Source organism: Argopecten irradians, chromosome 3 (genome assembly GCF_041381155.1).
Source record: "Argopecten irradians isolate NY chromosome 3, Ai_NY, whole genome shotgun sequence".
Taxonomy (NCBI): Eukaryota; Metazoa; Mollusca; class Bivalvia; order Pectinida; family Pectinidae; genus Argopecten; species Argopecten irradians.
Genome location: NC_091136.1, coordinates 36551064 through 36568284, shown reverse-complemented (window position 1 = coordinate 36568284; position 17221 = coordinate 36551064). Strand labels below are relative to the sequence as shown.

The 17221-nt window shown below is 33.7% G+C and overlaps 2 protein-coding genes across 2 annotated transcripts; both read right to left on the bottom strand.

Moving 5' to 3' along the window:
- Positions 1-513: 513 nt before the first annotated feature.
- Positions 514-5677, bottom strand: LOC138319654 (dentin sialophosphoprotein-like). The gene is made up of 4 exons (XM_069262801.1): positions 5626-5677; positions 2435-3199; positions 1795-1890; positions 514-1131 (listed from the first exon to the last, which is right to left on the bottom strand). The coding sequence occupies exons 1-4, from the start codon at positions 5675-5677 to the stop codon at positions 1100-1102; spliced, it is 945 nt and encodes a 314-aa protein (XP_069118902.1). The 3' UTR covers positions 514-1099.
- A 6439-nt stretch (positions 5678-12116) lies between these two features.
- Positions 12117-16079, bottom strand: LOC138318427 (dentin sialophosphoprotein-like). Its single transcript, XM_069260764.1, has 4 exons — positions 15927-16079; positions 14805-14834; positions 13854-14180; positions 12117-13613 (listed from the first exon to the last, which is right to left on the bottom strand). The coding sequence occupies exons 1-4, from the start codon at positions 15973-15975 to the stop codon at positions 13510-13512; spliced, it is 510 nt and encodes a 169-aa protein (XP_069116865.1). The 5' UTR covers positions 15976-16079; the 3' UTR covers positions 12117-13509.
- Positions 16080-17221: the final 1142 nt, after the last annotated feature.

The window sequence follows — 17221 nt, the reverse complement described above, 5'->3', positions numbered from 1 at the left end:
TAGCACTATAAAAAGGGCAACAGTTCCACTATACAAGAAGACACAACATGAGTATACCGCAGTCTCCCAAAACATGCACCTCGCACAACATACACGCAACACACCGCATACATGGGAGGCCGTCCTTACATGACCATAGCTGTTAATATGACGTTAATTAATCAAACAAACAAACAAACAAACCACTATCACGTGGTAACCCGGTGTTGACGGGAGAGTAAAACAGCTGGAGGAGGCATACATGACAAAAAGAAAAACAAGTTGACAAAGCGTATTTCTAGGCTAATTCTATACCCTGTCTTAGACATAAACAAACTGATAATTCAGACACATAAAATCACCGATGTTTATAAACACAGTCTATAGATAATAAATATGGGGATATTACATGTAAATGTCTCCAGTCTTTCAATAGAAGACAGTTTTTCTATATGATTCTGGCTTGACGTTTAAGTTTTCAATGATTAAAGTCCTAATAACAGTTATAGTCGTGTAGGAAGTAAAGGATGTCCATATATGCGGCGTGTTGCGTTTGATGGGTACTTGTGTAATTTTGGAAACTGCGTTATACCTGTGTCTCCTTGTAGATACAGACGCCTTTTGTCGAGTTTACTGATCAACAAGTGTTGCTTACTATGATATACATTATTCATGTTAAAGACAACGATGTTAGTCACGTTGCGTGTTTTTTAATCTTAATTATTAATCACAAAACCTGAAGTTTCGAATGATATGGATCCATATGTGGAATGTGTTAAGCATTATCAACAGCCCTGTATGATAAACTTACAGGCTTGTTATTTTTCTTTTCAAGATATTAAGTCATTTTGTATCTTTAGCTACTATTCAATGTTTTCACAGCGGTAAATCGTACTTTACACACGTCGTTGTAATATCTCGAAACCCCCGTATTACGGTACAAATGTAGGTTACCATCTTTTCAAACTTGTTATTGATTCCAAATTATTGCCCTTACGAACTAAGAAATTGTTAAACAATACACAGAACTATTTAGTTTATCTTTATTTGATAATACTTAATTTTCAAAAAAAAAAAAAAAATAAATAAATAAATAAATAAATAAATACAGTAGATGTGTCTATGTGTTGGTTAAGCTGGTATAATGAGCATCTGAAAGAAAAGTAAAAAGTTAAACGTTACGTGTAATACATGATAAACATTCCACATAGCTTTGTCAACAATTTAAAGTAGCTTTTGAGTGTGTTTATCAGAAATTACTACTGGTTTTCTATATGTTATAAAAATACAAATGAAATATAAAAACAAAGGAGATTTAAATGGTTTTCAATAATGAGATAATTAGAGTTAAATTATAGTACCGAGTTCGTCAAAAAATCTTTTAAGGCACATTTTAAGATAAGATTACGTGGGTAACAAAATGTATGCACACAGAATGTATGCACACAGGATTGAGGAACAACGGCAGAATCACAAAATGTGTCTAGCCGGAGAACTGACAAAGACTTATCACGAGTGTAAATCATTATAGAATAATGATACTTCGACTATCAGGACTTCCCAAAACTGACATTCTATTACACAATATTTGAAAAAAATGAAATCAGCGTTGATTTTTTTAACTTAACCATGACCGAATCGAAATTTTGCAAACATGACGATGACAACATGAAGTCGAGCCTTTCAAAGGAAATCTTATCAGGTGCGGTACCAGAATGGTTTCCGATAATGGGGTATTTTGACGGAACGATGGTAAACTTGTTACGCTTGATTACATAATCAAGTATTTTTCATACTCTTTTACTATTTACATACCATAACATTTGGCATACGGATTACCCACATATCCAGGGTAGCATGCACAGATCCTTCCGAGGGGTAGAGGGTATGCTTTAATGCCACACTTAACTACTGAAATAAAGATTGAAATAATATTACTTGCTGAGATGGAAACAAGGTTTGATTGAAGTTGTCATTTTTGACAGGCTTGAGCATGGTTTTGATGCTTAAGATATATCGATCTATCCGAAATTACAATCTAATATCACTGTAAAACTATTGTTATATTACTAAAAGTTAAGTGTTTTCTTCAGAAGTATCGCCTTAGTATTGATATAATGATAAACGAAAATAAACAGCGACCAAAGTATATTATTCATCACTTTCTCAAATATATTGATCTATGAGAGTATTTCTCCTCGGTTTACTCGGTCAGTATTGACGGAGTGAAATGAAGGGAAGGTCTTTTATTGATCAGAATGAAAACAACCCACATTAGATAAGGTAACGGGGATGTTATAGCCATTAGGATACTCTGTAGAGTCGTATTGGTTTGAGTTTAATTATTTGAATAGTCTGTATAGTGCATGCTTTCGTACTCACCTTAATTAATAAGAATAACGTCTATTCAAAGGTATATTTTATGTATATATTTTATCGATTCTTAGTATATTACCATGTTTGCAGTTGCTTTTGATTTTCGTTATTTGTTCATTGTCTGTTGTGCGGAACTTCGTTTTGGTTTCATTGCTTTCTCTGCTGTCACCATTATCACTGCTGTCAGTATTATCACTGCTATCACTGCTGTTACCATTATCACTGCTGTCAGTATTATCACTGCTGTTACCATTATCACTGCTGTCACTGCTGTTACCATTATCACTGCTGTCACTGCTGTTACCATTATCACTGCTGTCACTGCTGTTACCATTATCACTGCTGTCACTGCTGTTACCATTATCACTGCTGTCACTGCTGTTACCATTATCACTGCTGTCACTGCTGTTACCATTATCACTGCTGTCACTGCTGTTACCATTATCACTGCTGTCACTGCTGTTACCATTATCACTGCTGTCACTGCTGTTACCATTATCACTGCTGTCACTGCTGTTACCATTATCACTGCTGTCACTGCTGTTACCATTATCACTGCTGTCACTGCTGTTACCATTATCACTGCTGTCACTGCTGTTACCATTATCACTGCTGTCACTGCTGTTACCATTATCATTGCTGTCACTGCTGTTACCATTATCATTGCTGTCACTGCTGTTACCATTATCACTGCTGTCACTGCTGTTACCATTATCACTGCTGTCACTGCTGTTACCATTATCACTGCTGTCACTGCTGGTACCATTATCACTGCTATCACTGATGTTAATGTTTTCACTGCTTGTATCACCGCTGGTATTACTGTCACTACCACTCCATTTTTCTGTAAGAAGAAAGTTCCACTTTAGGTATCAGACGAATGATTTCCCGTAAACATAGCGAATGTCGTAAACATAATTGTAATTGAACGGAAAGGATGAAGCATGACAAATTATTTTCATCAGAAACAGCGGAAGTAAAAGATTTATCAATCAGTACTAACTTAACAAGTTTGACAATAGTATCGTCAAGAGAAACATGACGTTTTGCCATGAGATTATTATATCGGCCGTTGAACTTTTCCGTTGTGCTTATGATTTTACAATTCTTTTAAGTTTGTGTTGGTAAATTCTTTTTCAGTTATCAGATTTTCTTAATACATTTGTATATAAATTATAACAGCAATTTATTGTTTTTCTCCGCATTGTAACCATGCGTTAATACTGTGTACTGCTTATTATATACGAAATATGACCCCATATCTCAGTGAAACACTACTACTGAAATATTTACAATAACATGCCTTTTCATGGAACAATAGAATTTAACATTTTGAAACATACCACGTTTCTCTAGACGAGCACATTCCGCTGCTGTAATAAAATTGTTTTCCCATTAGTTACACATTTCATGGTGATATTTACTGAACTATGAAATCAAAGAGTAAGATAGCCACTGTGAGTCCAAGTTTATATAGTTTATCAAGTGCGTCCTTCACTCAACATTTCCCTTATTACTTAAAATATATATTTGCATAATTGCACAAATAAAAATCAATAAATACTGACTTATTAACAAACCCGTTAAAATCGAAAGTTGTATATACAAAGTAAATATACTGTACATACAGATTAGGACAAACATATACAAAAACACTAGGGGAATAGTACAATGTTTTACGGAACAGTAACCATTCAATGCATCATCGATAATATTGAAAATGCAAATAATAACAGCTTGTTCCATTTAGCGGAACGTTCCTGCTATTTCCGCTACAAACCTGAAATTCTGCGGGAGAGAACCTATTCGTCTTGCTCGTCTCGTTTGAGGGTTCTAAGTTGGAACCAATATGGCGGCTTGAGGAAGAATTTTTAGTTCAATGTTCCAAAATGGAATAAACAAAGATGACAACATGTTGCAGTGTATCCTAGCTGTTTTTACAGAACTTAATGGGTATAGCCATTGTTTTGCAGTGTTTAAGAAAATGAGACTAGACTCATTGTGTTACAATCTGACAAAACAGAATAAGGCACTGGCAAAACCATGTTGATATCTCCCATGTTGGATAATGCATGCTCAGAGCGTGACTTGTTCGTCATGTTATGTTCTATTTAGTGAACCTGCTCCGATCGGGCACACGGTCAAATACGGGTAAAATGATGATGTCAGATGATAAAAGCGCGAAGATAACATTCCACAAAACATGTAAGAAACAGTGAGTATGTCTGACAACAACGAAAATACAACCCGAGAGGTAATATTTATGAATTTTCAATCCAAGGCTTGCCGAGGATTAAACATCCAAGAAATCCCCCGATTATTGAAATTCATTGCCGCAACCTGGAGGTAAGAAATGATTATTTTTTCCTGCATACAAAGAAAAGGAAGAAACATCTAAGATGAAGCAAAAAGGGACCGCACATCAACAGTAATAACGTTTATGACCATGTCCTTCACTGTTACTCTGCATGAATTTGTTTTGAACGTATTTTCGAAAATACATTCTGTCATCAATACTAATTTATCACCTTTTGTAAACGCGAGATATTTCTCCGTTAAACCTAGCGTATAACAGATTTCGAGCGCTAACCTTTTGAACCGCATGTTCCTGGCAAAACAGTTCATTGATCATACGGCGTAACCGCGATGTGCATTTTGGAAGACGTCATCAATATTGACTTGGATTCGACGAACCCATGTTTTTATATCTGAGTGAAAATGCTTCTTATTAGGCTACTATATCATCATTTTCTGGTGTATATGGGAGAAAAATAACCATTCCTTACCTTGAGGATGTGACAACGAAATCACAACGCTCGGGGGAACTAATAGATGTACTACCCCGGCTAAGATCGGACGTTTATGAATTACCACCCGGCTTGTCTTTTCGTTGTTACATCTTGAAGGTAAAAATATACCTATGATCAGAACATATTGGATTCAATGAATACTACAAGAATACACAACATATACGAGTAATCAAATTTAACCTAAATATGACAAATTAGACTACATGGTTAGTATGATTCGCACACTTAGAGCTTGCTAGTGACAGTGGTAATCTTAGCATGTAAATAAAAATATAATTTTCGTTTATAGCAATAACGTTTGTTTATATCTTTGATCTCAAAGGACCCAATGATGACAGCTTTCAGACGTATAACACGTTTCTGGGGTATAAAATGTTGTTTTTGTAAAAATGTTGTATTTTTTGGCAGTAAGTTTTGTTGTTAATGTTGTTAGATAAATGATGTTTAAATAATTACTTACCGAGGATAATGATAAAGGAAAACAAGACCAAATTAGGAAGCAGCGTAGACATATCGGCAGACACAAACACGACTGTTATAGTGACACAACATAACTTGTGTTTTATTTATATAATATAGTTCACCCTTCCTTAATAATCTATAATGACTGTCAACTGGTTCAAATGAAAGTGCAAAATCATTATCCCTGGCTTGTTTTGTACGCACAGCTGCTTGACATAGGAAGTATGAAGTTAGTTTAGAACGATTTTATCCTAGTCATCTGCCGCGAGGTAAATAGTTCTGAATTATCGACATTTTTGATTTTATAAACTGCACTAACTAAGCTCCGTGAAATGGATTTATCTTTAATATCGTATCTCAAAATGTTGTTTTAGATTTTTGTGTACTATTTGCATTTCTCATAACGAACATACCACGCAGACTTTGATTGCGAGAAACGCAGAGTCACTCGAACCTCAAACCCCATTTAACTTTTTGTTCTGTTTAAACACTTATCGAGCTGTTCCTTGTCACATGTTTTTCCTTAAAAAATAAAACTCTTCATTCTAAAAATATGTAACACAATTCTCAATTCTGTAAAAAGAAAATACGAATGAAACAAATTTTGTTTGTAAGAAATAAATAAGTAAAATAAAATAAAAATAAATAAAGGATAAAAAAATACAATGTACGTATATTTATGCTTATTTATTCAGAAATTATGCAATTTTATTAAAGTATAAATTACAGCTCAAAATTATCTAAAATATATGTATTTTTCTTATGTATTAACATATACACATATGTAAGTCATTTAGTGCTATACTCAATACATATTAATATCTCTTATGTTACCAATTTTAAAGGTGAAACAATTTGTTGGACAAAGTGTTATGAAACACCGAATTTTGTTAGTAAGTGTTTGAATCTTTATACAAAGAATGTATTTAATTTTGCCTGTCATGCCTTAAAATTGAATTATTTATGTATGACCACTTGTTAAACACAATGTGTATCTGAGTTTTATAAAAGAATTGAATTGAATTGGATGACAAACAATTAAAAAACCCAGTTATTAAATCCAGTGTAGTTGAAAACAAATACCCCAAACACGTGGTAATCCGTTGTTGACGGGAGAGTACAACAGCTGGCACATTCCCCTCCCTCAGTCATAAACTTCTTACTCCAGGAATACGATATGAGCCAGAGCTAGAATCATGCTTCTATCCCGTGTTACTTTGCGAGAATCCTTTCTCGCTTTCCTCCGTTAATAAATTATGGAATGTTGCGTTATGATCATAGAAGTTCGCTTATTATTGAAAGAAGATGTGTATGTCTCCTTGTATTTATAGACATTATAAAACGTAGATGTGTAAACCAATACATGTTTTACAGTCCCATTCTCGTTAGGACTGTACATATGTAGTAGACAGCGGCATCAAAGGATAATTTGATATAGATAATATAGAGGATCTGACATGAGTGGCTATGTGATATGAAATTTATCAAACGAGTTAAATAATTTCATATGCCACTCGCCTAATATCACATAGTCACGAGTGTAAGATTCTATTTACCACATAACTTTTATTATCAGAAATATAAGTAAAACTTTAAAGTTCATCATTGTATAAAACAATAGAAATTCGACTCCGATGTGACATTTTCGTCTACTGAAACAATCATGTGACGATAGATTATGACGTCAAAACTACATTTTGATTTAAACATATTTTATTGTGTAATTTTATATACAATGGGATTGGGCACAAGTTTTCCAACTTTTATGAAGCCCTCTCCCTACAGAATTATAATTAATTATATAACAAAGAACACAAAAATGGCAAAAACATACATATTTACATATTTACAAGATTTTAGAGAGAGAGAGAGAGAGAGAGAGAGAGAGAGAGAGAGAGAGAGTTAGTTTATTTTAACATATGTATATACATGTAATTCAATTTTGCTTGTTATGAGCATTTTCATTGGCTTAAAAATTTACTTTATCAGTCCATAAAGGATAAAATGGCGTCACCGTTTGTGACGTTGCTTCTGATTGGCTGAGATGACGGCGTAATGATTTCAAAAGAGTCCCAAAATGAATTTTGAGTATTGAAGATATTATCTTCAGTAAATTGAATTATAAGGATTAATTTGAATAGATTTTTTATGTTATGGAGATATAACACAAAAATCTAAGTGTACTCTCATCATAAACCGTTTCGCGGTTTATTTAGAGTACACTCAGATTTTTGTGTTATAATCTCCATAACATAAAAATCTATTCAAGTTAATCCTTAAATAATTACTTAATTTATTGAAATGTATGTATTTGTGATCACTCCCGATGCTGACGACTGAAGTTTTACTGATCACTGTTCTTGTCTCGCTGCTTTACTTAAAGTTCATCACATCCCGTGCCTTGGTATCTTTCTCCTGTCAATCTGTTGTTTTCTTGATTACGTTTCTCTTCGGTCGCCAGCATCGGAAGGATATTAAGAAACATTTTTTTAAATAGTTCATATTATAAATAGGAAACGTAAGAGGAGGAGGGAGGGGGTTAAAACCTATTACAGTCAATTATATATCTTCTAGAGATAAATCTGGACTTCCATGTAGTAGTAGCTGCAGGTCTAAAGGAATGAAGCTGTTTAATGTTTGAAATAATTGAATTCTCTGGTCAGCGTAATTATTACATGTAAAGAAGAAGTGATGGGCATCCTCAAAGTGATGCCCACATTGGCATTGCTGGTAATCTTTTAAATTAGAGCGGAATAAATCATTTTTTTAGGGTACTGCATCTATTTCTTAATCTGGCATGCAATATATTTGCTTTTCTATTTCCAATAGAATAACAAATAGGTACTTTCGTAAGAGTATTTAGAGACTTTTCAAAAATGTTATATGAAACACTATTTCTAATATTAATATCTAGCTGGTTCCAAAGTCGGATAATTGATGGGAAATACGATACGTTTGAGAGCAGGAGACGGAAATTAGGTAAAATAAAGTTGTAAGCATTTCGAAGATTATAGGAAGAATTTTCTGAGACTAGTGGGGGTAACAATGAACAGAGGTAGTTGGGTGTAATTTTGTTATTTATTTTGTAAAATAGTTGTAGTTTTCTACGGGAACGACGGGAAGTAAGTGGTTCTAGACCGCTTTCCAAATACAGTGAATTTCTGCTAGCACAAGACGGTAGACCAGTAATTATTCTTGCAGGTTCAAGCTGAAGTTATTCAAATTTTTCTGCGTCACTAAAAGAGCACCCATCCCAAATCTCACAACAGTATTCAAACAGTGGCCGAATATATGACTTGTACATTTTTTATAAAAGTTTATTTAATAAGAGTATATTTAAGTTTTCGAAGATCACTTACATGTTTTGATACCTGTTTACATATATTATCAATGTAAATATTCCATTTACAATTAGCTTCCAAAGTTACTCCTAAGTGCTTATGGTTATCTACAAAATCTACACTTACATTATTGAATTTGATATCGATTAGATGATCATGTTCCGTGTTAGAAATAAGTAAAGCTTCCGTCTTTTCGGGGTTAAAAGTTACCAACCATTTATTTGCCCAATTTTGAATTTTCATAAGGTCGTCGTTAATTTTAGTTTCTATTTCTAAAATTGATGCCCCAGAGCATAGCAAAGAAGTATCATCAGCAAATAATTTAGACAGACTTTCGAGGTTGTCAGAAATATCATTAATATACAATATGAAAAGGAACGGCCCTAATACTGAGTCTTGGAGGACTCCAGATTTGTAGATTTTCCGATTACTGATGTAATTTTTTAACCAATTTAGCAATTTTCCGCCTTTACCATAATTTGCTAGTTTAACGTTCAGTCCCTTGTGCCACACACGATCGAATGCTTTCGAAATATCACAGAAAACTAAACATGTTAAGTGCATTTTTTCAATATTTTCACATAGGGAATGGTAGATTTCAATAAGTTGGTGAGATGAAGAATGTCCAGGTGGAAAACCTGACTAATATTTATATATGAGTGAATTATCAAGTAAGTAATTGTTTAGATATTTGACTACCAATCTTTCAAAAATTTTCCTTTTGTACTTCGTCATAAAAGTTAACCAACCTGATATCCAGCAAATTCGACAGTGTCAATGTTTGCATACTCTTTATTTCACGTATTTCACAGTCGATCAAAATTCGCGTATTTTATGTTTGATTACAATTCGCGTATTTCACGGGCGATTACCATTCCCGTATTTCACGGGTGATTACCATTTGCGAATTTCACGGGTGATTACAATTCGCGAATTTCACGGATGATTACAATTCGCGAATTTCACGGGTGATTACAATTCGCGAATTTCACGGATGATTACAATTTGCGAATTTCACGGGCGATTAATATGCGCGTATTCACGTGCGATTAATTTTCGCGTATTTCACGGATGATTACAATTCGCGTATTTCACGGGTGATTACCATTCGCGTATTCACGGGCGATTAATTTTCGCGTATTTCACGGATGATTACAATTCGTGTATTTCACGGGTGAATACAATTTGCGTATTTCACGGGTGATACAAATCGCAGTTCAAAGATTTGAATTACAAGAACAATGAAGCTTTTAACTCGTAAAGCACGAAATTAAATTGTCATGAAGAGTCGTTATAATGAAAACGCGAAATTAAGTCGCCGCGAGATTAGGTTGCTTTACAGTATGTCACTAGTGTAATTAACTGTGTTGGGTAAAAAAAATTCATCAGAAAAAATGTGATGAGACGTCAGGGTTCGACAGGGATACACATTTTTTACAGTATATTTTGACGTTAAAAATACAATATACGTGGATATATATTTGGAAGTTTTTTCAACATGAAAAGATGCCAGCGATTCATATAATGTCTTCATGACGCCAAGTCACGACGTCACCATGGATTTTCTGCCAGACACAGCTAGTGCAAAGCACTGCAGGTAATATTTCACTATTGACATATGCAAAACATTACATGGACCAAGTCATTGGATATGTGACGGATCATGTGATAAATATAGAAATGCTAGAAATGAATTCTGTAAAAATGTGTATTTTCATGCTGCAGGTATGATTTAGAAAATTGAGCAAATTGAACTGACCATCCAAATGCAATCATAGTGAGAGGCTACTAAATATTGGGTCTATAGCCCCTCTTCTTATATATTCTAAGCCTAACTATTTACAACGATCTCATTTGAGATTGTGTCATAAACAGAATTTAACATAATTTGTAGATTACTTCGATGAATCTGACCTACAGATAAAGGGCGTTAAAGGTGTACCTACTGCCCCATTGCATAATCGTAAGAGGCAGCCACTATGGGATTTCGTCATTTAACAACTTCCTAACTTACTTTCTACTTCAATTCGTCCTCCTTGACACAGCCTCACTCTTCGCCTTCAGTTAAGTGCTTGCACTTTTGGGATAAGAGGCTGGTGATGTCATATGGCCGAGACACACTGTAATCTTTGAAATAGGTTGTTTCTGCTCCTTCTTAGTAATCAGCATAAATGAAGCGAGACGACTGGTTTGTTAGTTTAATGTGACCAGATGGGAATATTCCCGTGAGATAGTATTATAAAAAGGGCAATGAACCCACTATTAATTAAGACACAATGTTATTACAAATATACCACAGACTTTAAAATTATACAGACATGTACATGCACATCATACTGCATGCAGGGAAGACCGTCAATTAAATGACTTTTGATAGGAGTTTAAGTCTTATCAAACAGTCAACTTCGGCGAATAAAGAGCGCGTAACGATAGGAACATCTTGTTCCTTTTTCATCTTAGATCTCCAAGGGCTACTATCATTATACCAGCCAATGGGCTATGTCATAGCATTTCGAATGTTCTTTGTGGAACTATATCTATAAGATGACACACGATACATAGTTTGATCCTATTGTTGTTTTATGTAACAATCGTTTTATCAAATAACGGCACGTTGTAATATTCAAAAAAGTCTCTGTCATTGGTCAGGATTTGAAATGCCTTCAGTTTTACAATGATCAGTATCGCGGATGGTTCCTTTTTATGCACAATTTCCCGATTGGATTACTAAGTTAATTTGATTTCTGTATTTCCCGTTATAAAAATGTTATTAAAATCCACACATTCTTCGTTCTTCGTTTAGAAAGTGACTGAAACTGCGTATTTTGTGATGATTCTAAAATGTTCTTTCTCTACATACCGATTTTTTCACATGTGTTTTTTCCAAGACAACACATCCATTCTTGGTAGTTAGTCGTTCACAAAAATGGATGTTGGTGTTATAAGCGACAGCTCTTGATTGTAGAGAATTTAATAAACAAGCTAGTCAAGCATGAAAGGGTCAAAAGATTAAGGCCGATGCTTCTTTAAATAATGTCAAATGTTCCATTCAGTTGTGACTCTAGATTTGTATGTTGCATGTAACACACCCAATTTCGTAATTTTAACCATTTAACACAGCTTTTCGATTTAGTCAATGAATACGCAATACTTTCTGTTTGATCTTTATTAGTTAATTGCTATTCTCACCAATTAAGTACATCAAATAGAGGCTGTTCCATCAATAAGTCAGATTATCAGGTTGAATCTGAAAATGGAAAGCGATTCTGTAATCTTAAGATTGTACTGTGCTTTCAGCAACCACCAATCAACTTTAATTAAAGTTAGAGTGGTGTAAACCAATTTAAATCTACATATTAAATTACACGATGAAAAACAAAACAATGGATATCTGCATCTTACTGTATCATATCTAGTTGATACTAGTAGATCTACACAAATACATTGTAAATTGGCAGTACAGAGAATTATTTTCTATTCATCTAAAGCGAAATTCAACAAGAACGTTAAAAGCACACAATACACCGTTCAATTAATCGCGTAAATACATAAAATTATGAATGCTGATAAGTGATCTATTCGCACTGTCATCCTCATCAGACCAGGGCTGTATGACGATGAAAGTGTAAATAAGCCAATAGTATGTTAGTATGTTTAAGTTAAAAAAGATACAAAAATGTACAACTTGTCACCAAAGACCATTTGGCTATAGCGTTGTGATAAAATAAGTGATTCGGAATTATAGTTAAGAAAATCCGACCCGTTATTGACACTGTTTGCATAATTTATGCTCATAGATGTGGGAGCCTGAAATAAAACCCCTCATCTCGATTTAGGATTATACGCTGCACTGTTTCCAGATTACTGTTTTATCTGGCGCTTCAATAATTTGGAACATATGGCCATGCACAACCTTTGTTTGTGTCCTTTGGCTGTTTTTTGTGCTTTTATGAACATTTTTGTTCTTTAATCTACATACACACTGATATTCCTAAATTTCTTTTAATCATTATTTGCTTACCAGAAACCAGAAATATAACAAGCCCATAAATATTTGCATTCTTAATATTCAAACTAGATTTGTTTCTGGTTGAAGTTCTGTTATAGTTTAGTATTTATTTTTTAGGGAAAAAGGCCCTGGGTTTTGCGTTCGCTTTTTTGTTTTCGTTACTTTTTTGTTCTGTTTTTTTAATTTGTTTAATATCTTTTGCTTCCTTTTTTGGTTTGTAACAACATATTTTGCGACTGTATCGCATCCAAATCTGCTTTATTTAGCTTAACGGTCGCAAAATATCATTAACGGGATTTTGTTGCAAGAATAAATATTTTGCTTCATATCATTACTTATCCCCTTTCCTCTCTGATATATGGGTTTATTAATGCAATACAGCATAAACCTGGGCGTATAGCTTAGGATGAATAAAATACTTCATCCGAAAGTATTATAATTGAAAACCACGCATAAAATGGGAGTATGGTATTATGGTACTTACCGGTGTTACATGTAGGAAATAAAGGCCTTTCTTACTCTGTCATTTTATTTACAAGCTATAACATTTGACATACGGGTTACCGACGTATCCAGGATAACATAAACAAACCTTTCCAAAGGGTGAAGAGTATGCTTGTACGCCACATTTAATTACTGAAAAAAGAAATTGAAGGAAAACAATTACTTTATCTGATAGATAAATTGATTTTTTGAATACAGTAAAACTAAATTTTTTGTTTCCTGTCAATATATATGCTGTTATTTCACACTATTTCCTACATGCTTTAAGTCTTACACAATAAGAAAAATATTAAGAAAGCGTATTTAACTAGGTCAGAATAATAACGTAAATGCATAAATTCCCGGAAAGCAAATATGATTAATATAACTCACCCTGATTACAGTCCTCATTGTTGTCTTCATCGATGGTGCCAATACTCTCGCTGCTATCACTGCTATCACTGCTGTTACTGCTGTCACTGCTGTTACTGCTATCACTGCTATCACTGCTGTTACTGCTGTCACTGCTGTTACTGCTATCACTGCTGTTACTGCTGTCACTGCTGTTACTGCTGTCACTGCTGTCACTGTTGTCACTGCTGTCACTGTTGTCACTGCTGTTACTGTTGTCACTGCTGTTACTCTGGTTACTGCTGTTACTGTTGTCACTGCTGTCACTGCTGTCACTGTTACTACTGCTATCGCTCCCGCTTCTCTTTTCTATTATATAGGGCATTTTCATATAAAACATTTAAAAGTTACCACAATTCAGGCATTTCATGTAATGTGAAAGCACACATTCAGCACTAACATTTCATGTTTTCCCTATTTATTGATAAAGTGTGTTGGTGAATAAATAGAAAATAGAGAAGCCTTAAGTTTGAAATTAAGGCAATATAGCAAAGAAGCACGCTTACTACTATATGTAAGCACGGAAAAGAAAGACCGTGCTATTATGTATATTATTAAAATAAAATACAACATGAAATATAAGTATTTATCTATGTGAAGCTTACAATGAATTTAATTATGCAACATGCGGTATGAGTTTGACGACATCCTTCCTAGGAGATAAAATCTTATTCATGTAGTGATATTCCGAATTGCCAAAATATCTTTTTCGACAAAATAGTTTTAAAGCATTGCTAAAATAAATTTTAGAAAAAAATAGATTTCCGGCCACATTTGAATGTTCTTGTATAAGTGGTAATGTATCTGTTCAATAAACATGTGCCAAAACCAATAGCAATTATGAAATTGATATTATGAGATAAAAATTTAAATTGATGTCTTTCACATTCACTCTAACAACTATTTTGGGAAATTAAAGAATGTAACACCTACCTCGTTTCTCTAAAACGGCACATTCCACGGCTGCAATGAGATAGTTTAGTGATAATACATTATTATGGTTAAAATAGTAGTCTACCTTTTAATATATCATTCATTATAGTTAAAACAGCAGTTTACTTTTAGTATATCATAAATATTAAATTAGCAGTTTACTTTTTAATATATCACAATGATTGAATTAGCAGTTTACTTTTTAATATTATTATGCTTAAATTAGCAGTTTACTTCAGTGGGACAAAATTGTACAATCAAATACAAAGTGGGATAGTCTTCTTACATAAATACCCTAAATCAAAGTCTATTTATCATTGGAATTATTCTTTGAACAAACCATTTAATTCTTATTGTTATAGAAGATTTTTAGATTTAGAAACGGACACAGAGAGGAATGGTTTGCAATCCTGTCGATCACATTCAGGTCCAATCCGAAACAATCAAAATTCAAGTGACAACAGAAGGTAAAAAAAAAGATAACAAAACAGCAGCAAATAAAAAAAATAAATCTGATATAATAAGTACTGGTGTCTGGAGTCAAATAAAACAGGAAAACGAGTTAATATAATCTTGTCAACCATAAAACTTTGCCACAGTCAATCAATCAATGGTCGTAAAACGGAATACAACTACAAATTCATTGTGCGACAACTGAATGTCAACAAACATCTTTTTAAAACTTTAAAGATGCTCCACCGCCGACAGAGCATAAATCACAATCAGTACTTCATTCCATATAGGATATAGTGCCACGGAATTTTTTCGGGATGCAATTTATTATTTTTTTATGTTTTTAACTTTAAGTAGAATAAGAAGCTCAAACTTTTTAATGGTGGTAATGGTGTAAAGTAAGTAACTTTTGTAAGTGAAGAAAAATACTTAATCGTCTGCTCCTGTTTTTGATAGTGAAAAAATACCAATTGTCAGCGGTGGAGCATCTTTAAAGTTTAGGAGACTTTTCTTCCTTTTAGAATTCGACAGTGATACTAAGAGCCAAAAAGTCATGAGACAACTGCATGAAAAATGTTTAAAATTAGTTTCGGATAATAATTGAAATTAACTTTGAAAACTAATTCAAATTTTATTTGTTATAATATTCATAGATAAATGTAAACTTACCTATGGCAACGATTAAGGAAAGGAATAGTATTCTTCTAAGAAGGGTCATGGTGCGAGCACAGAATCGAATCTGGTAAAACAAGCAGAACTCCCCCTGTAGATCAATATATCACCTGTACTCGCTCTTATTTTTTTTCCTTATCGCCGGTCGAATTCCCGGGATCAAAGTGTACAGCTGTTAAACCAAGCTTATTTCTCACTTACATCAACTTTACATAGTAAACATGACGTTGGTATAATGCGATTACATCCAACACGAGTGGTAAACAGAATTAATTTACTTACATACATAGAAGTCAGGGACCGCAAAATGTATTCGATTCAACCGCAGTATATCGATTCGACTCAACCATGTTCGATTTATCCGTGCTTTATTTACTGATATAAAGAAGGAAAAAAATCGGGACCTATTAAAACATTTGACTCATCCGATGTATTCGATTCAACCGTGTACGACACAAATGAGTTTGGCTAATATAACACTACAAACGCTCTCATGTTCGCGTTTGATAAAGTCGCGACTTTCGCGGGCGTTTGAAATTTGCGAAAAAAATCACTGCGAAAAAGTTTCATTTACAAGTACAATAGAGTTTGTCATCTGTAAATGGAGAAATTGGCACGAAAATGCGAAAATTAGTCGCAACGAAAGAGCAATGCAATTTACCTAAACAAAAAATAAAAAGTTTCTTAAAAACATTAACAGCGCAGGAAAATTTCGATTGATGGCCTGAAATGACAAACAGTGACAAACAAATGGAAGATTCCCTGCATAATCTATGTTGTCAGGAATATTAATTTCGCTGTTTTACCGTCTGGCGTAGTTATAGTCAACTAACGGCACGGTATAAGAACGACGGCGGGAAACATAAGTCAACCCACACTACCAAAGTTTAGTGTAGTATTAACGGTAAGCTAATATCTTTTGAGACTCTTCAAAATTATCAATATCGTTTTGCATCCCCTTTTAAAACCGCTATGTACCTTTAAATATCTTTAAAAAAAATCATGTTGTCATGGGCTATGATAATATACATACATTTATATCAATTAAGGATGTACTCCTCTCAGAAGTCAAAATTTTCTTGTATTAAACTTTTTTTCTCATATAGATTTTTGGAAAGAGGGGTTCATACCATGAAAGAAAATGAAAGAAAAAACATATGTCCGTGTGCTCGTTTTTGAGCTACTGTCACTCAAAGATACCTATTTGACAAAATATTGGATTTTATGGGAATTTTGCCGTTTTGACCATATACACAAGAGATTAAAGCTATAATATCCTAATAATGAGTTGT